Source organism: Neolamprologus brichardi, chromosome 3 (genome assembly GCF_056152115.1).
Source record: "Neolamprologus brichardi isolate AB-2024 chromosome 3, ASM5615211v1, whole genome shotgun sequence".
Classification (NCBI taxonomy): Eukaryota; Metazoa; Chordata; class Actinopteri; order Cichliformes; family Cichlidae; genus Neolamprologus; species Neolamprologus brichardi.
The window spans coordinates 13,776,851-13,797,877 of NC_142106.1; the positions used below are offsets into that span (position 1 = coordinate 13,776,851).

At 38.6% G+C, this 21,027-nt stretch overlaps 2 protein-coding genes across 2 annotated transcripts in view; both read left to right on the top strand.

Annotated features, from left to right (window-relative positions):
* Nucleotides 1-355: 355 nt before the first annotated feature.
* Nucleotides 356-21,027, top strand: part of LOC148103569 (uncharacterized) — a 126,586-nt gene continuing 105,914 nt past the window's right edge. The window contains exons 1-4 of the mRNA XM_087838737.1: nt 356-386; nt 2,557-2,592; nt 2,745-3,008; nt 4,528-4,544. Coding sequence (XP_087694863.1) covers nt 356-386; nt 2,557-2,592; nt 2,745-3,008; nt 4,528-4,544 — 348 coding nt within the window. The remainder of the gene's footprint in view (nt 387-2,556; nt 2,593-2,744; nt 3,009-4,527; nt 4,545-21,027) is intronic.
* On the top strand, nt 17,534-20,875 carry LOC148103570 (uncharacterized). Its single transcript, XM_087838794.1, has 2 exons — nt 17,534-17,900; nt 19,960-20,875. The coding sequence occupies exon 2, from the start codon at nt 20,077-20,079 to the stop codon at nt 20,854-20,856; it is 780 nt and encodes a 259-aa protein (XP_087694920.1). The 5' UTR covers nt 17,534-17,900; nt 19,960-20,076; the 3' UTR covers nt 20,857-20,875.

A 21,027-nucleotide genomic window follows, 5' to 3' on the forward strand; every position in this document is an offset into this window, starting at 1 on the left:
GGTCTTAAAGTGTTAAAGTTCTGGTTTTGAAGAAGTGCTGCCTGACTAACAACCTGACTAAAGGTCAGGGTCAAAATGACAGTTGAATCTGCTAAATCACTTAGACATTCGCTTACTTGCTTCCGTTAATTGCATCTCCATCTTTTCTCCTTTTATTTCAGTGGTTCAGATTCTTTGTCTTTCCTATAGAATAGTAACATTCTTGAAAACTGTATCAATATTCTTATAATTTTCCCGCTGTGCACCTCAAGTAGTGATGAGAGAAAACCACACTACACTGTAACGCTCAAAGAGGAAGGAGGCGGGCTTAACTGTTGTAAGAAAAAGTCTGAACCTCATACGACTAAATGATACGATGATACAAACAACTCTGCTTTGCCTGCTCTGTAAGTACAATCTTCTTTGTCTATATTATAAAATAATTAATTATTAAATATTGTCTACATTATAAAAATGACGTTACTAATGTCAAAGTTGTACAAAATGGACAGTAAGCTTTTACTTATTTGCCAGACAAATTGAACCATAAAATGTGAGCTTGTAGATCAGCATGAGGAAAACAAATGTGATGGTCAAACTTGAAAGTTAATACATGTTTAGCATTTTAATTGTTAATTAAATGTTAAAACTAAAGTCCAAATCAAATCAACCAAATCTGAGCAAGGAGGTTTGCTCAGCAAAAGTTTCAAAAGTGTCATCAAATCAAGGTCAAATGTGCAAAGAAAATAAGTGGTTTAAACGCTGGTGTATTCTATAAATTTTGTAGATACAGATGAATACATTCCTTTGTGCGTGTGTGTGTGTCTACTGTTGTTATGTCTTTTTCACAAATTGAATGAAAGGCATAAACTTTAAGAAAGAAGAAAAGAGCTCTCAGGATAATAACAAAGTGGAAATGTCCAGAAGAGGTCAACTATAAAACAAAACACTAAAAATTCACTGGTTACAACTTTTTTTTGAATGTGATGATTTGTAGAAGAACTAGGGATGGGTATCGTTTAGGTTTTATCCGATACCGGTGCCAAACCGGTACTTTTGAAACGGTGCCGGTGCTTAAACGGTGCTCAAACCGGTGCTTAAAGAATGGAAAACACAAAATTGGTCCAAAAACCTCTCATGTTCAGCTGTTTTTTTGTAAAAAGATAACAATGTTAACCTTTTCTGCAGGTATAGGGCATATATGGTATCACTCTTGGCTGGAAGCAGTGCTTAAACAATGGAAAAAACACAAACTTTGTCCAAAAACCTCTCATGTTTAGCTGTTTTCCACTTTTTCTTTGGTCATTTTAGCCTTTTTGGCCAGGGTGAAGGGAGTATCTGCCATCAAACAAGAAGACAGCATTTTTAATCTGTAGCTCTGCTCTAAAAGAACGTACGTACCTGGACCCGCCTACTATCCTCGGAAATCTTAAAATGATTGGCTAGAATCTAAAGTGTATCACAGCTCAGGAAAAAAAAGCACCGAAATGTGCGCTGCTTTTCAGTCTGGTTACTACCGTTTATGTCAGAACCGGTGCCATCATGGCACCGGATACCGGTACCCATCCCTAAATGTAACTGTGAGGATGTCCAAACTGCACAGATATGACTTCATGGATTTGAACAGGACACACAGACAACTTCCTCTGTGTTAAAAAGAGAAAAAAGGAAAAGAGAGATACAAATGCAAGAGGCAGGCCATGAAATGTCAAAGCAATGAAATGAAATTAGAGTCGAGTGTGCAAAGAAAATATGAAGTCGTTTAAAAGCTGCTATTAATTCCAGCATTTGAGGTGTATTTCAGTCCTTAACCTGTTCCAAAATCCTACATGTTGTATGTTACAAGACAAAACTAGATAGAAAGGAGATGGATGCAGTTTTGTTTAATATTCAGCTGAATGAAAAGACAACGAAGGAGTTGCATGTTGAAGTGTTTCAAGACTGTCTGTGAAGTTTCTCAGTCATCCAGGTCATCATAGTTAACGAGCTCGGAGAGAAAAGCGTCTGGACTTCTTTAAGTTGCTTTAAGACGTTTCGCCTCTCATCCGAGAAGCTCCTATAGAGCTTGAATCTTTGACTCTCTACCTTTTGATCCTAGAACTGAAGAAGCTTCTCGAATGAGAGGTGGAAACGTCTTTTTCTGCAATTATTTCCTGCATATAAACGGCCTTTGTTGAGCTCCACCGTATCCTTAATGACCAGTTTAGACACCTCAATATATAGCATGGTTTGATAAGTGTAGCCGTAGTGAAATATAGGCACAGATGAGACCCTAATCATTTTTAATGGAAAATGAAAGGTCTGAAATAAATAGAAAGCACTCATTTCAGAAAGGAGAAATAAAGGTTATCAGACATCCAAGGGGGGAATAGCTATTGTTATTGTAATTTATGAATGCATCTTGTTAACCAAGCTATCTAGCAAATGCCAGAAAAACTCATTGGTTCTACCAGCTTCTCCAAATATGCAAATTATGGTCCAGTTTAAAGAAAGTTCGATACACGGCGTTATCCTGTGTTTTAAATATGTCATCTGACCTCAACCAGAGTTAAAACTAACAGGCTAATTTCTCTGCAGTGCAGACATCTGTGCTCATCTGTGCATCAACACAAGGTAAGCAAACCCCCTTGGAAAAATTTTTCAGTGTATGTGAGTGTTTCTATATTTTTCTGCTACATTACTAAGGAAATATTCACATGAAATACAAGAACTTGCACGTCCTGCACATGATACAATAACAGTGAGTGTAATAAATTCTCTCACAGCTTGTCTGACTGTGAGTCCCAGCAGCTCTCAGTTGTTTAAAAACGAGTTTGTGTCTCTGAGCTGTGAGGAGGACGACAGCTCTGCTGGATGGACTCTGAGGAGAAACACAAGCACAGACATCAGTAGTGAGTGTGGACCTGGGTGGGGAAAACCAGATGGCTCTTCCTGTAACATCAGTCTCACTGACACAGTTGACAGTGGAGTTTACTGGTGTGAGTCCAGAGAGGGTCCCATCAGTAACATGGTTAACCTGACAGTCACTGGTAAGCTGAGTGTGTGGAGTTAGTGTTGATGAAGCTGTGTGTAAATGGATGAAATGCTGTAGTTTGTCTCTGTGTTGAGGTGGATCAGTGATCCTGCAGAGTCCTGTCCTCCCTGTGATGGAGGGAGATGACGTCACTCTGCTCTGTAAAACAAAGACCACTCCCTCCAACCTCCCAGCTGCTTTCTATAAAGATGGCTCCCTCATCAGGAAGCAGCCTACAGGTCACATGACCATCCAGCATGTTTCCAGGTCTGATGAAGGCCTCTACAAGTGTGACATCAGCGGTCATGGAGAGTCTCCATCCAGCTGGATCACTGTCACAGGTGACACACTCACCTGTCTGTGTTTCTGCAGGTTTCAACATTCACAATGTGATGACAACTTAATGACTGTGTTTGCTTTATTTTAGAGAAACACACCACCACACCTCCACCTACATCCACACCTCCTCCTCGTTCTACTTCTCTTCCTCCATCACTCTCTCCTCCAGTTCTATTTGCGTTGTCATTTGTTGGATCGGTCTGTATTGTGACTTTACTGGTGGTACTGGTTCTGCTGGTGAGACGACTAGTTAACAGGAAACTTAAAGGTGAGGAGATTTCAGGGTTTCTCTCTTTTCAGCTTCAAATTTTAGTCTTACTTCATTCACAGAGTAAGCATATATAGCAGCTGGATACCATATTCACCTTTGGAACTTCAGGGGTTTGACTCCCCCCCCCCCCCCCCCCCCCCCCCCCCCAGGATGTCTAGATCCAGTAAGGGTCCCCAGGCTAATCATGCCTAGCCTACCTTGAACATAAGCAAGCAATAGCAATAACTGGAGCCATATACTGCCCTTTACTTTCAGTGACAAACAACAATGGAGCCGAAATCAAGCCAATATCAGTCACCATCTAATGCGGGATTTCTCAAGGTGCCCTGTCCACACTGCTGTTATAACTTTGTGTGATTATCAACAAGACTGGCTACAGATCCTGACTATGGAAAGGAGCAAATCTGAACTATCTCTTCTATATGAATGGCATCAAGCCGTATGCCAAGAGTGATTGATAAAACCTCCTCTAACCTATACTGCCCAAATGAAACATCTTTTGCCTGGCTTTGTCAGTAGTAGCTCATCCTGCAGCATTATTTGTCCTTGAGATGCTTTCAAAGAGTTGAGACATACTTCAAGATGACAAACTGATTGTTTTTCAGGTCACAGACAGGAAGGCAGAGATAAGGAGACAGGGCCTGCTATTACAAGACAAAGATCAACACAGCACTAGCGTAACATCACAAAGTGTTCTGGTTGTTGTAGGGACCACAGACCTGTTTTGATGATTGTGGGCCATAGATTGCAGAAGCTGCATGCTTCCACTACCCATATGGCCTACTTTTAATCCTTTGGGGGGGCGGGGGTTTAGCTCTGTTTTCAGTTTCAAAACAAGACATAACTGTTCGGTTCTTGTATCCTGTCTTATTTGTACCTGGGGTAAGGTGCCTGCATCATCTGCACAGTTAGGTCCTCCCTAAAGCAGCTGTTTCACTGCTAGTTGCTGATTTAAGACATTTAGTTTTTCATTATGTCCAGTTTGAATACTGGAGACAAAAGAAGGGGATCAAATAATTTTGCATCATAATCAAAATATTAACAGCAGTACTTAAATGACTGTCTGCAGTGATTTGTGATATGTTTTGGGATATGTTTTATTGATTAGCATTCAAATATCTCAGTGAAGACAGAACAAAGATTTACCACAAAGCAAGAAAGCATGAGACAAGGCTAATCAAAAGGTATTGGCTGAAGCATTTGCTTATTACGCCAACCCTTTTAACAAAAGATCTTTTAGCATGCAGCTCCTGTACACAGGGCTCGAAGCAAATAATAAAATTCAATTCAATTCAATTTCATTTATATAGCGCCAAATCACAACAAATGTCGCCTCAAGGCGCTTCATAGATACAGAGAAAAGCCCAACAATCATATGACCCCCTATGAGCAAGCACTTTGGCGACAGTGGGAAGGAAAAACTCCCTTTTAACAGGAAGAAACCTCCGGCAGAACCAGGCTCAGGGAGGGGCGGCCATCTGCTGCGACCGGTTGGGGTGAGAGAAGGCAAACAAAGCAAAAACAAAACAAACAAACAAACAAACAAGAAAAAACACCACCACCTTAGTAAGTAACTACATCAAAGCAAAAGAATCAAGAGGTTTTCTGTTTTTTGTTTTTGTTTTTTTTTTTGCTCTTTTCATTCTTGATATATATATTTTTCTAATACTCTATTTTTAAACATATTTTTAAACAAGGAAAATGAACTACACCTTTTTAAATCACTGTCATAACTATTCCACAGGTTAACTCCTCTAACAGAAACACATCTCTGCTTTATATTTGTCCTTATCTTGTTTTTTTTAAAGAAATCTGTTCCCCTTAAGTCATATTGACTCTCTCTGACTTTGAACAGCTTCTGAGTACTGGGGCAAAGCAAGCTATTTTGTGCTTTATACATTATCTGTGCCATTTTATATTCAACTAAATCATAAAATTTCAGGGTATTCAGATTAATAAACAAAATGTTAGTTGGTTCTATATAGTTTGATTGGTTTATAATTCTTATAGCTCTTTTTTGCAACTTGAAAATAGGAAGAGTGTTCGTTTTATATGCATTACCCCATATCTCCAGACAGTAAGTCATATATGGAAGCAACAGAGTACAATAGAGTGTGTATAATGATTTTTTGTTCAGGACATGCTTTGTTTTATAGAGAATAGCAATGGTTTTTGACATTTTTGTTTTCACATGGTTTATATGAGACTTCCAACTCAGCTTATCATCAATTATCACTCCAAGAAATTTATTTTCGTACACTCTTTCAATTTCAATTCCATTAACCCTGATTTTAGATACATTTTTCATTTGTCTAGTGCCAAAAATAATCAATTTTGTTTTCTTTATATTTAATGATAACTTATTTACATCAAACCAGTTTTTTAATATATTTAACTCCTTTTCCGCTGTAGTCAGAAGCTGTTCTAGGTTTTTACCTGAGCAATACAGAGTGGTATCATCAGCAAACAATACACATTTTAACAGTTTGGAAATGCTACATATGTCATTTATGTATAATATAAATAATTTAGGGCCCAGCACAGAGCCCTGAGGAACACCACAAGTTACCTTCAACTGCTTAGATTTTACATTATTGAATTCGACATATTGATATCTGTCATCCAGGTAACTTTTCATCCACTTGTATGCTAACCCTCTTATGCCATATCTCTCTAGTTTATTCATTAATATAGAATGATCAATCGTATCAAACGCCTTTTTTAAGTCTATAAAAACACCAACAGTATATTCCTTATTATCTATAGCATTAGATATCCCTTCTACAAGTTCCATCACTGCCATCGAAGTGGACCTTTTCACTCTAAAGCAATATTGGTTATCACTTAGGAGATTATGCTTCTCAATATATTTATCAAGTCTATTAACAAATAACTTTTCTAAAATTTTTGAGAACTGTGGGAGCAGTGATATTGGCCTATAATTGGTAAACTGACTTCTCTCTCCGTTTTTATGGATTGGAATAACTTTTGCTATTTTCATTTGTGAGGGAAATACACCAGTTTGAAAGGACAGATTACAAATGTATGCGAAAGGTTGCACTATATATTCTATAATACTTTTAACTAATATCATGTCAATACCAAAACAGTCAGTGGACTTTTTATTTTTAAATGTCTTCACAATGTTATTATTTCTCTATGAGTTACAGCACCAATAAACATGGAGGACACATTCTGAGTAATACGTTTATTTAGGTCGTTATTATTTCTTGACTCTGGAATTTCTTTTGCTAAATTAAAGCCAACATTTACAAAGAAATCATTAAATTCATTTGCAATGTCTTTAGTTTTATCAAGCACAATATCTTTATCTTTTTTAAAATAATCTGGATAATTCTTATTTTTTGAGCCCTTTTTGATTATACTATTTAATATCCTCCATGTTTCTTGTGTGTTACTTCTACTTTGCTCCAATAATTTGTGGTAATATTCTTTCTTACTTGTTCTTATAATATTTACTAATCTATTTTTATATAACTTGTACTTTATTTCAGCATCTTTTGTCCTCTGTTTTATGAATCTCTTATATAGATTATTTTTCTTTTTACATGCATCTTCTATCCCCTTTGTGATCCATGGCTTATTTGATCTGTGATGCTTTCTAGTGATTTTCATTAAAGGACAATGTTTTTCATATAGTGAAATTACAGTTGATAAGAATTTCTGATGTCCTCTGTGTGTGTTTTATTGTGCAGAGACTGAACCAGCTGCAGTCTACTCAGCAGTGAGAGCTGAAGACGTCAGTTATGGACCAATTATCATCATAGAGAAGCAAAGAAAGTCAAAGAAAAGAGGTACAGCTGCGCTTCTTTTTCTTCATCATGGATAAAAAATGAGAAAAAGAGTCCAGCAGGTGTTGAGATTACTGTTTGCATGAGTGTGACACTGTTTACTAATTACTGTTGAGCAAAGCATCTTTGGCTATGTCCACACGTACACGGGTATTTTTGAAAACTGAGATTTTCTGTTTTCGTTTTAAAAAATAATCCCGTCCACACATAAAGGCAGAAATGAAGGAAAACGCTGCTAGGAACATGCCAAAGCAGCAGGTGGCGCTATATTCCTAACCGTGTAGAAATGTTGGCCAATCAGAAGTCTAGAAGCCTCGGTGGGAAAAAGTAAACAAAGCTGGGGCATAGAAGCAGAACCGAGTCGTATGTGTGGAGGGACAGTAACTGTGTGTGTATATGTAAGCATTTAAACACTGCAGAGAGAACAATTAACATTAACAGTATTGTAGAAATTCATTTCACCGAAACAATAACGTGGCGCACAGTGTGACGTCAAAAAATGCGCACACCTTTGACGCTGCGTTTTCTGCGTTTTCTCCGTTTTTCTCGTCCACACGTAAATGCAAAAACTGAGTTTTCAAAAATATCCACCCTGGCCGGAGTTTTTAGAAATCTCGTTTACGTGTGGACGAAAGGTGCAAACGCATAGAAAAATCTGCGTTTTCAAAAATACCCGGGTACGTGTGGACGTAGCCTTTATTTAAACAGGGCTGAAGTCAGTGTGAGATCATCACAGTTTTTCCACTGGACGCAGACACGTTTCTTTCATCAGATTCATAAAGCTGTGTGCATGCATGCCTCGGCTTTAATTACATTTCCACTCTCACCTATAGAAGTGAAAGCTCCCGCAATACTTGAAGCAGAGACACCAAGTTAATTGTCCGTTCAGGCCATCGCCTTCAGACTTTTTTTTATCTTTTCTGTGCATCATGGAAGATGCATGATGTGAAGTTATGGCAGAAGTCTTGACTAATATCTTTAATCATGTGTGGGTGTAGTCATTGCAATATTCATTTTTTTGCATAGAGAATCACTATTTGCACCAAAAGTTATAAGACATGTAAATATCTGCAAAGAAGTGCAGCTCAGTTATATATATTGCAGTTAGTGTGGCATACATGCATCCCATGATTTTAGCATGTTTTCATGAAAAGAGTGCTTTGATCAGTTGTTTGGTTTATTATAACCTTCAGTTCCAGTTCTGTTTTCTTCTTTCATGACAGTAAAAAAGGGTCAAATACTATATAAATGCTAGGGATGCAACGATACCAATTTTTTCAAACCGATATGATACCGATACTTGGATCTGAGTACTTGCCGATACAGAGTACAAAAACCGATACTTCTACCACACACACACAAATGCAGACAGGTTTTATTTTATTCTCTGCCGATAAAAAATAAAATCTTAATAAAAATGACCACAAAAAAATTTCAAGTGAAAAATAAGCACTTCTGTTAAATTATTGCGGAGTCTCCACATTGTAATTTAACAAAATATCACTGAACTATTGGCACTGTCCCGAGCTTTCAGAATATTAAATAAACACTTCTGTTTATTTATTATATTTCATATCGCAGCTCGAGTATGCTGAGAAGACGGTGCAATCCTATGTTTTCCACGACCGGCATTGGCTGGTCATCCAGAGCGATAAAATGAGTCAGAGCCTCTGTTATTTTAACTGCCTGTGGATTTTCTCTTGACATTTTTCATCGCTTTTCCAAAACCTGAGTTAAAGTTGGCTGTTCCACACTGCTGACATTTTGTTTAGCCTAGCTACAGCAGCCTCCAGTTTCTCTTTTTTATCTGGAGCCGCCAGTCTCACTCGCCTAACCCTGTGCCTGTTTAGCGCGGGTGGTCCCCCTAGTGGCCAATATAAAAAACTACAACAGAAATGACATGCCACCCTCTGATTAATGAAATAAGTTGGTATCGGTTCATGGTATCAGTTAACTTTTACGAGTATGAGTACACACACATTTTACAGTATCGGTATCAGGTATACCAGTATCGGTATACCAGTATCGGTATACCAGTATCGGTAGCGGGGACCCGATACCAGTATCGGTATCGGTGCATCCCTAATAAATGCAAAATAAACCTATAAATGCCAACAGTTTCAGTTTAACATTTTGTTTGATGTTTGCTGCAGCAGCATTAAACAGATGTGTGTTTGTCTTATTCCTGTTTATACAACATAAAAAAAGAAGTGCAAATACTCTAAATAGTTTTGTGTCATATTAAATGTACTGGTAAGTGCCAGTATGAATGTAGAACTGCACTGATGTCTTCTTTGTGTGTTTTATTGTGCAGAGTGTGATCCAGCTGGAGTCTACTCATCAGTGCAAACTGGAGACGTCAGTTATGGACAAATCACCATCAAAGACAAGGAAAACAGACCAAAGACCAGAGGTACAGCTGCTCTTCTTTGTCTCCATCATGGTTCAGAACAAGTGTTTTTGTCCTTCATAAGGACGATATTTGTTGTAAATATTGAGATGTTATTTGATTATCTGTTTATCTATCATCTATCTATCTATTTTACAATTCGTCTTTTCATTGGAACTTCACAAAAATTTCTAATTCATTCATTACCTTTATGCTAACCGTCATTTCAAAGAATTTGAAGTGTGCACTTTGTTTTGAAAACTAAAAAAATACTGTGTTAGTGCAGTTTTGCAGCTTTTTAAAACTCAGTTTGCTTTAAAATCATTGTAACTTTAGTGATCTCTGAGGATTTTTAGATGTGTTTGCACTTTTTTGTCTCCATAGAAATGCAGGCCTTAGCTTACCTTAGCTTACTAAGACAGTACTATACCATGTAGGGTATATTTTGTCACAAAGTGCTGGTGTAGCTCAACATCAAACATGACCAAAAAATGGTCAGAAATACCAGCATTGTCGATGTTCATATTACAAATATCCAGAGAAAATGAGAGGCCCAAATCCAAAGTATGTCCTTTTTTTAAAAAATTGTTAGGCGAAATTATAATGATGTAAATGTTTCCAGTCTCCTGGTCACGTTGGTGTACAAGACAGCCCATTGACTTCAAATATATGAACACTTCAGGAAAAGAAAATCATTCCCACTATGAGGATGTCATAGTGAGTGATCCAAACAACACAGCAATGTATTAATGATTAACTGCGTTTGAGATCTTGAGATTTCGATATTTTGAGATTTCCTTCTTCTTGTGTCACACTGTACTAAGCAATTTGTGGACTCAAATAGAGAACTCAGGACTACGAGGTGAAACAAAAAAGCTTTTATTGTTGGCTATTCAACAAGTTCAAAGCAAACCACAGAAAAAGAAAAAAGACTTCTAGGGGAAACTCAGAACAAGGAGCAGACAGCTGTGAAAGTAGAACAGACGACTTGACATGAAAGCAGTGGGAGACAGACAATAAATACACAGCAGGTGATTGAACTGGTGGAAAACACAGAAGGACCAAATTAATTAGTGACAGAGGACGTTAAATTAAACATGATGTACATGAGTCAAGAGCCCTAACAAAATAAAACAGGAAACACAACAGTGGGACAGAAAATAAAAATAAAACCCAGAGCAGAACAAGATGAGACAGTAGATCAATATATTATGTATGTTTTTTTGTATATCGATATATATTAGGGGTGCAACGATACACAAAATTCACGGTTGGGTTCGATACTTTGGTGTCATGGTTCGATATTTTTTCGATACAAAAAAAGAAAGTTCATGCCTTTTTAATTTGTCATTTATTAAAATTATAAATATATATTTTAACTCAAAAGTACAGTTTTTAAATTTAATGTTGCTGAAACAACAAAGTAATAAAAAAATAAATCTATCTGATCGAGGAATCACTCATCTTTGGAAAAGAGTTTATTACAGAGAAATGGCTCTTTCCAAAATAAAAGTTATACTATACGCTTCTTCTGGGCTATATTCTCAGCAGCATATTAAACATATCAGGTCCCCATAAGGAGAATCATGTGCTAACGGCTGTCTAAATGACTCGGGTAAAGTCTGTAGCATGCGTGCTTGTTGTTTTTGTCTGCTTCCACTCATATTCATTGTGTTCCCACTAGTGCTGTCAGCCTTAATCTGAAATGAGGTTAACGCCACAACACGGCAAATCTCCGTTAACGAGCTACCGCGGATCGCCCCGTGTGTGGGGCTGGACGGCCAACACGTTAACGAGCTAACTGCGCTAACACAGTAGTTCCCACCCATGTAATTGAGCATTGCTGGCACATCCGACATACTGTTTTACTTTAGTCCATGAGGCGCTTACCTTCAGGGTCATACGTCACATGAAGACCAAAATAGTTCCAAACGCCAGATCTGAATGAGGGTGGGGGAGGTTCAATTTGCCATGTTGCAACGAGCTTAACTTCTGTCTCGCTAGCTTGTGCTGCGCTCAGTGGATCTGCGCCAGTGTTGCCAACTCCTCAGTAAGGAAAATCGCTATTAGTTGTCCTAAAAGTCGCTAGAAGTCGCTAAATGACGTCATCACCTAATTTGCATAATTGGTCATGCTAATGTAATTGTAATCTATGTTGTTGGAGAGAGAAATAATATCGTGGAAGAGACATAAAGTGAGTAAAAAACGTCCTAAATGCATTTAGAGTTTATTTAGAACTACAAATTAAATTTCTTTTAGCTTAAATTAAATTAAATTTCTTTTTTAATTTTAATTTCTTTTAGTGACCCGAAATAGGCACTCTGGTGGAGTTACTTTGTGTGTGTGTGTTTATAAGTAGTTTTAAACCTTGTGATCCACAAAACAGCATAAGAGTAAAAGAAGAACTGACTGCGTTACAGCACCCGCTGCTTGTTGAGAGTAAAATCAATATGCACTTTCACGTCTTTTTTTAGCGACTTTTTTTTAGAAAAAAAGTCGCTAGGGGGTCTGAAAACTCGCTAAATATAGCGACAAAGTCGCTAAATTGGCAACACTGATCTGCGCTCGACAGTGCAGCCTAGGGGGAGTAGTCAAACGCAGATCCACTGAGCGCTCAACACAGACAGCATCGTCAGAAGAAAAGTTGATAAAATAAATTAAAAAATTTGTATTGTTCGATACATATGCGTACCGAACAGAAAGCACTGTATCGAACGGTTCATAGCGATACGAGTATTGTTGCACCCCTAATAATATATATATATATATATATATATATATATATATATATATATATATATACAACAAAGCAGAAAAATGGAAAGTCACTAAAAAATAAAAACAACTCAAATACCCTCATAAATGATCTGTATTGTTGATGCCAGAACAATAAACTATATTGTAAAACCTGGGCAAACAGCCACACTGATTATTTTAACTGAAGGCACAATCTTAAAGTAATAGAGTACTTCTTCGATTTTATCAAGAGTATTTAAAGCGAAATCCAACTAAATCAAACCTGTGTTTATAATAACACCTATGCTCCGAGTCACAGACCCAGCACAGGTGAGACTTTTCTGCTAAAACTTTCAAACTGAACATTTCCTGGTTGGTCTCCTTCACATTAAAAGCTTGTTTGTGACAGTTTGGTTGCAAGACTTTTAATATGAAACTAATGGAGGAAGTTTAAATGTTGTGACACAGATGATGTAGATTTTTTTTTTTAGGGAATAGATGCATTATTTTAACTGTGACTGGTCCCATGTTGTTTGAACTTTTCAGAGCCGTCGCCTACTCCTCGCTGAAGTCCATCCGCTGGAATCCAGCTGTTGTTCCACATGACCCGAGGATATTCATTACAAATCAGATCTGTATATATTGTCTTTAATCTTTTCATTAAATTCAAGGCCACATACTGATGGACCAAAAACCCAAAGAGAAATTAATGTTTTTGGTAAAATAAAAGCTAAACTTCTTTAACGACTTTAAAGAAAACAAATACATATATATTTTCATCACCCTGTCTTTCAGCATCTCAGTATGGCCATAACAGCAGCATGTATCTATATAATACATGTTATATGAACAATAAATAACAATACTATCTAGTCTATATCTAATATATACATGTAAAGTAATATATTTAACATACTTAGTTACTTGTAGAACCCTGCTGTTGTCTCCACTGCAGTGATCTGTATTCTCTGCAAGACTTTGGTTGGACTTGTTCTTCTCGTGTGGTTCTGTGGGTTTCATGAAGATGTCTGATGGAAAATGTGAACTGTTGCTGCTAACGCATGCACATGTCTTCAGTGCAGATTAACAAAAGCTTAAGAACAAAGTGTGGTTAATGAGTTTTGATTTAAGGAAATGAATTATGTGAGACTTTAGATGCTGTTTAAACTAAAAAATTCTCCATCAGTAGATAAAAGTGTGCATGTGCATCTTAGTTACAGTGTTGTTGATATCTGCGGTTGTCCTTGCACGGGACAGTGAGGACATATGTGCTGTGTATACTCATTCAGTCTGATATGATCTCAGTTTCCAATCAGTCAAAATCGGGGTCAGATTATGCTGCAAAAACAAAAGCTCAGAGAAAGACTGATATACTAAGAGATATACTCAAGTAGAGTTACCAAAATCACCAGGATCTTTCCAGCCACTTTAATTATATGCATAATTAGTCAGTTCACAGCCAACTATAAGTAGGTGCATCCCAGCAGCATCCACAGACAGCAAAAAGCACTAACCACCGTTTAAAGCACAGTCTGGTGCTGCCATCTAGTGACACTGAAGAGCTCTAACGACTGATTTTAGGATCATTCTGGGTCACTTTAACTGCTGCACGTATTTTTGATTTCTTCTGTCTATGTTTACAAAATGTATAGCGCACAGGGAACACAGAAAGACACATCTATACTACAGTCATTGTAGGATAATGTTGTGGACATTATAGTGTGACTGATTTTAATCTGACATTTCATTCTTTGCTCAACTGCACTGTGAAAAGCACAGATGTATACAGTATTTGTATAAGTTATATAGATGCTGCCTCTCACAGTGCCCTATGTAATGTTAATGCAAAGTTTCATCAAGCTCAGCCAAGAATATATATATATAGTTAGATAGATAGATAGATAGATCCGGGCTATCAACACCTACGCCCTGCCCGTGATCAGGTACTCTGCTGGGGTAATAGGCTGGCCAATGGAGGAGATAGAAGCCACTGACATAAAGACAAGAAAGCTCCTTACCATGCATGGAGGGTTTCACCCCAAGTCCAGCACCCTGAGGCTGTACGCTAAGCGGAAGGAAGGGGGCCGGGGACTGGTGAGTGTCAGCACCACAGTCCAGGATGAGACAACGAACATCCAAGAATACATCACGAAGATGGCCCCAACTGACAGCGTGATCAGTGAATACCTCAGGCAGCAGAAACCCAAGAAAGAGGAGGGAGACGAGGAACCATCGTGGAAGGACAGGCCCCTCCACGGTATGTACCACCGGCAGATAGAGGAGGTGGCTGATATCCAGAAATCGTAAAGATGCCCCAGAGACAATCCAGCACATAACAGCAGGGTGCAAGATGCTAGCAGGCAAGGCATACATGGAACGTCATAACCAAGTGGCCGGCATAGTGTACAGGAACATCTGTGCCGAGTATAACCTGGAAGTCCCGAGGTCAAAATGGGAAATGCCCCCAAGGGTGGTGGAGAATGACCGAGCTAAGATCCTGTGGGACTTCCAGATACAGACGGACAAAATGGTGGTGGCTAACCAACCGGACATAGTGGTGGTAGACAAACAGAAGAAGACGGCCGTAGTGATCGATGTAGCGGTTCCGAATGACAGCAACATCAGAAAGAAGGAACACGAGAAGCATATAATCTGTTTCTTAGTGTATTTTCTTTAAAATACGGTGTGTTTTTAATATCTTAATTATATTAACCCATAATTATGTGATATGGATATTAAATACTTTTAGTGGAACATAAGCCCTCCAGAAAGGCAGGAAAAGCCCTGTAACTTACTTTAAAACTAAATATGTTCCCTAAAACAGAGCTACAGACCCATGACACCATTACCCAGTTAGCTAGCAGCTAATGGTAAATGGTAAATGGACTGATTCTTATATAGCGCTTTTCTACTCTCTCGGAGCACTCAAAGCGCTCTATACAACATGCCACATTCACCCAATCGCACAAGCACTTTATCTATACTTAGTGCTATCTAATTACATTCACACACATTCATACTCCGATGGACGCATCGGAAAGCAACTTGGGGTTAGTATCTTGCCCAAGGATACTTGACATGCAGACTGGAGGAGCCAAGGATCAAACCACCAACCTTCCGATCAGTAGGTGACCTGCTCTACCTCCTGAGCTACAGCCACCACTACTTGTGCAGTTAATGAAAAGATAGGTGATGTTTGTTGTGGTGTTGCAAACACAGCACACTCATTTGTTTCAATTTGTCAGTTGTCTAAATGGATTGGTTCTTATATATATTATATATATATTACACAACTTGCCTCATTGACCCACTCACACAAGCACTTTTTTTTTTTGCTCTTTCTATCTAACACGCACACACATTGGGGTATAATCTTGGCCAAAGATATTTGCCACGCAGGCTGGAATTTAACCACCAACATTGCCACTTTATTGGGTACACCTGTTCAACTGCTTGTTAATGGAAATATTTAATCAGCCAATCACATGGCAGTAAGTCAATGTATTAGGACATGTATCATTTTATGATGCTTCATGCTACATGTTGATTCCTAAGTGCTTAGTTTCAATTTGATCCTGGTTATAATATAATATAATATAATATCATTTGGAAACTTTTTATGGGAATCATTCAGTCTAAGTCATCAGTCATGCAGGTCTTTCCACACAGCAGCTGTTTCTATGCAGTTTGTTTTCCTTAAATGGAAAGAACTGCTAACCTCCCTGGGGAAGTAATTAGACAGTGTTTACAAATTTCAGTTGTTCATTGAGTCATCAAGTGTGATCTGGGAAGTGTGTGTCAGGGGAGTGTGAGACAGTCCAGGAGGAGAAAATCACAATCAAGCTCAGTATGTTTGTGATGTCATTAGTATGACTAAAATACTTATTGATCATTAGTGACATAGGTCATTCATTTTTTAGGAAAAAGTATTTATTTTGCTGCTTCTTGGCAAAATAAGAAAACTTTGTTCATGGATGAAGATTAGATATGATATGAAGGATAACCTGAGACAGGTCTGTAGTCTTAAAAACATCTTCAGCACAGAGGATCATTGGCTGTGCTCTTCTCTCCCTGGAGGTGCTGTAGGGGTCCTGCTGCCACAGGAAAGCCTGCAGCATCCTGAAGGACATCCCACCCATCACCTGTCAGAGCTGTTACCATCAGGAAGGTGGTTCAGGACGAAACAAACAGACTGAGAAACAGCACATACGCCAGGGCTGTTGCATTAATAAATACAATCGGGGGATTAATCACTGCGAAAACACAACATTCAACTGTGCAATATTTTCTGTTTAACTGTGCAACATTCTAAGGCTTAAATCACTGTAAATCAATTCACATATTGCATCTGCAAAGCGATCTACTGTGCTGCTGTATTTTTTGCAGGAAGTCCCTGGTAACCCCAGCTGCCAGTGTTTTCCTGTAAAAACAGTGTATATAATATTCTAAGGACTAAATCACTGTGCTCCAACCGTATCCCCACTTGTTTGTATTCTCACTTGTTCATATACAGTCTTGTATATACTATATTTATTTATTTTATTTATTTTCTATTTATTTATATTTATTTTTAATTTAATGTACATATATGTTTCCTCCTCTTAAAAGTACCCTCTTTCAAATGTACTGAACGGGTTTGCATACAATTTTGGTTGATTCTGATTCTGATTTAACAAATATCCAGTTGATCACCGCACAGACCCATGAAACGTAACAGTCTGTCAGAGTCCTGCGTTCAGATTCTGTGAAAAGATTTTACCTTATTACCTTTATGTTTAGCTTATTTAAATTGCACAGTAATGCCTGTACATAGCGTGTCAGCAAATTCTTTAGCTGCAACAAAGTGATCACATGAGGAAGTTGCTCAAGTTTAGACAACACCCACATGTATTGTTTTAACCCACTACAAGATTGTTAATCAACTTGTTCCTCTTCGTCTTGCAAGGCTTCATCCTGTGCAGCCTCGTATGCAGGCAGCAGATAAGAAGTTGTTTTTTCCTAACTTGTACTCCACCCATGAGTGTTACGTGAGTAAGTCTGAGTTTATATAATAAAGTCTGACCAGATGCCTGGCGCACAATCGTCCATGTACATGAATTAACTCTGGGCCTGTGATTCTTTGCTTTCCTGAGGTTTTTCTCCTCACATTTCTTGGTCCTCCGAGTCGGAGTTGGAAAAAGCAACTCAATTGTTGTGACTCCAAACCAGAGATCTACGCTGTATCCTGTCGTCATTGGGACCCCGCACCGAGGTTTTTTGACACCCTCCTCCATGGAAGGAGTGGCCGGTGTTCTTATCAGTGGTCCGCGACGCTGGGATCCAGTGAAAGACCTCAAACATAGACGGAGAGATCTTGGAAAGGTAAAAGAATCCACTCAATCACACTCGCGTAAAACGGAAATAGGTTTCACCCGCCGAAAGGGTTTGACAGTCTAATCCACTGTACGGATTTTAAAAATACGTGTAATAAGGTTAACCCACTGTAAGGGTTCATAGGACTAATCCGCCGAAAGGATTGTAAAGTAAAACACGTTAAAGGTCTCACCCGCCGTAAGGGTTTAGGAGTGATCCGCCGTAAGGATCTGCGCGACTGTGTGTAAATGTCTGTGTTTTCTGTGTGTTGGAAGTAAGTGATTTTTACAGCACAATAAGTTGCTGAACTACTTCCATTTTTACTGTCTTTTTATTTACTGTAAGGAGCTCAAAGGGGAAAGGTTGGGTTTCATCCCATAAAACTGGCACCGCTTCCTGATTAGCAGGAAGTAGAAGGGCGTGTCAGCAACCACCCCCGCGTCTCGTGCCAGAGACGGCTCTGCAGTTGTGTGATAATGGGTAATCAGCCCACTAAACTCACTGCTGACGAGCAGTGGCCAGAGAAAAATGTCCAGGCGCCGGACAAATGAGTGTTTATACATGGAGATCAAAGTAGTTTAAAGTAGTTTAAAAAGGGTTGGAAACAGACCCGACTGAAAAATGAAAAATAAACGAACGGCAAAATTAAATTACAACTTATCTTTAATGTATTCATACTAATAATAGCAAGGATAACAACCTGTAAACTGGTGTTAATGATGAAATAATATTAATATGAAGAGGCACCTCAGTCAGTCATGATGTGAGGTAGATAATTGTTGAAAGTAATCTGCATTAAGCTTAGGGTTGCTCAAATTCAGTACAATGACATATGAAGTAAAATAGGTAAATATTTGAACTAATTAAGTGCATAGAGGCACTTGACCTGCTTGAAAACCTGTCATCCTGGATGAGACTTTGCTGAGATATAGAGCAAACCTATAATAACAACTAATATGCTGAACCCTGTATGAAACAGCTGAAAACTACATGACGGAGAAGCTGAATTGAATATGAAAGTGCAAGTCTTTGCCACTGTGGGGCAAAGCACGCAACCACTGTGTGAGGTTGTGTTGTGGTCTTTTCTGAGCTGATGATCAAGCTACACATTATCAGATCAGGAGCTGGCTGAGAACTCTTCAAAGAGAGGGAAACAGAACTATGATAACTGTGATAACTGGAGTGTGCAGAGTTTCCGTGAGCAGTTTTCCTGCATCTTGACTCATGTGTGTAGAGTGTTCATAGCATCAGCATCATGTTTTTGTTTATTTGTTTTTCCTGGTTGACCACCTGGAAGGGGAAGCACGTGAGGAGATCAAATATCGCTCTAGTGCAGAGAGGACTGATCCCACTAAGATAATCACTATATTGCAAGAACTTTATGGCTGTTCAGACTCCTATGTAGCATTGCAGGAAGCTTTCTTCTCTAGAAAACAGCAGGAGGGTGAGACACTGCAAGAGTTTTCCCTTGCCCTCTTGGGTCTTATGGAAAAAGTTAAATCAAGTGCCCCTAATGGCATGCCCAATGCTGATGTTTTACTAAGAGATCAATTTGTTGAACAGGTCTTAGACAGTACGTTGCGGCGGGAGTTAGAGCAGCTAGTAAGGAGGCAGCCAACCCTGACATTGCTAGAGATTAGAGGGGAAGCTATTAGGTGGGAACGTGAAGCGTTGCCTAGTGGCGTTATTTTCGTTGTTTTCATATTTTAATTTACATGTAATTGTGTTGTGGTTTGCAGTGTTTTGAGTTGTTTCACTTTAAATTTGTTTAAAAGGAAAAAGCTGATAAAATTGCAGCTGCAGAACAGACATTTTTCATGTAAAGTGGAAACAAAGGAGCTCTCTAATGCACAGCATTAGCCATTGTTTCAAGATAGAGAACATAGGGATGTTTTTTCATTTATCCTGAAGTGCCTCACACCTTTTGACATCAACATGACTTCACAGATGTCTCATTAAAACACAGCTGGTTTTGTGTTTCCTTGTTAGCCTCCCAGACTGGTGAAGGCCTGTCATTGGCAACCTACCTGTTGCCCTGTAAAATGATGTGTCTCTGTTTGTTCCACAGAGTCTCCCTGAACACAGCTTGATTTGCAATCTGAATGAAAAGGTCAAAGGTCAAGTTGATCATCAGACTGTAAAAGAAAACTTGTCAACATATCCAGTTTGGAGGTGACTGCAGAAAATGGCCTCAAATCCAAGAGAAAGAAGAAGGAGCATAGAAGATCTGCCTCCTTACCTATCTGAATTAAAGCGCAAACTTGCCGAAGAAGGAACTTCATTCATCCAACAGTTTAGCAGCAGTGAACCAAGGATGACAAAGATTGTGGAAGAGTTTCTGAAGATTTCAAATGATATAAAAGAAATGCAGAGAACAACAGACACAGTGAGATACTATGGAGCTGCTGGAGGACTAGCAGCTATAGTCATAGTTTCATTTGTTGCAGCTCCCTTCACTGCTGGGCTGAGTTTAGCTGCTATTGGAGCTGTTGCTGCAGCCAATATAAAAAAAATGATGTCAGAGAGTGGAGGTGCCAAGAAAGTAGAAGAACTGGGGAACGAATTCTTGGCGATTGTTGAACCAATGAAGAAAAACCTGGAAGAAATAAAGACGGCATGTGAAAAGATGCAAGAAAAATCAGCTGAGACTCAGGCTGACAACTCTCTGACTGATGTGGAGGAGCTTCAGAGATTTCTCAGACAAGTGTCTGAACTTAAAGAGAAAAGTGCAGGACTTTTGATTGAATTTACATCAATGCAGTGTGTGATCAAGGACCTGCTGATTCTCATTGTCAACATCTTCAGAGTGACTGCGACCTGTGAAGACGATAAAAAGTTAGAAGAGGCCATTATCCAGTCAGCTGATCAGAGTCAGAAGGTCGTTAAGGAGTTCAATGAGATGAGAAATGAACTCGTTGAGTTCATAGAGAGAATGGAAATAGAGAGAATGGAAACCACCCCGTAAACCGGTTCAGACTAACAAATAATGTGTGTCTTCGCTCATTAAAAGCCTTCATAGACAAACTCCTGAGACACAGTTTTTTTTTCTGTTCAGTTCACCCACCGATTGAACAAAATAATACAAACCCAACTATCAGCCCAACTCTGTACTTTATTATTTACATTTTTTTCTATT

Coding starts and splice junctions, on each gene's coding strand:
- LOC148103570 (XM_087838794.1), top strand. CDS start 20,077: ATGGCCTCAAATCCAAGAGAAAGAAGAAGGAGCATAGAAGATCTGCCT.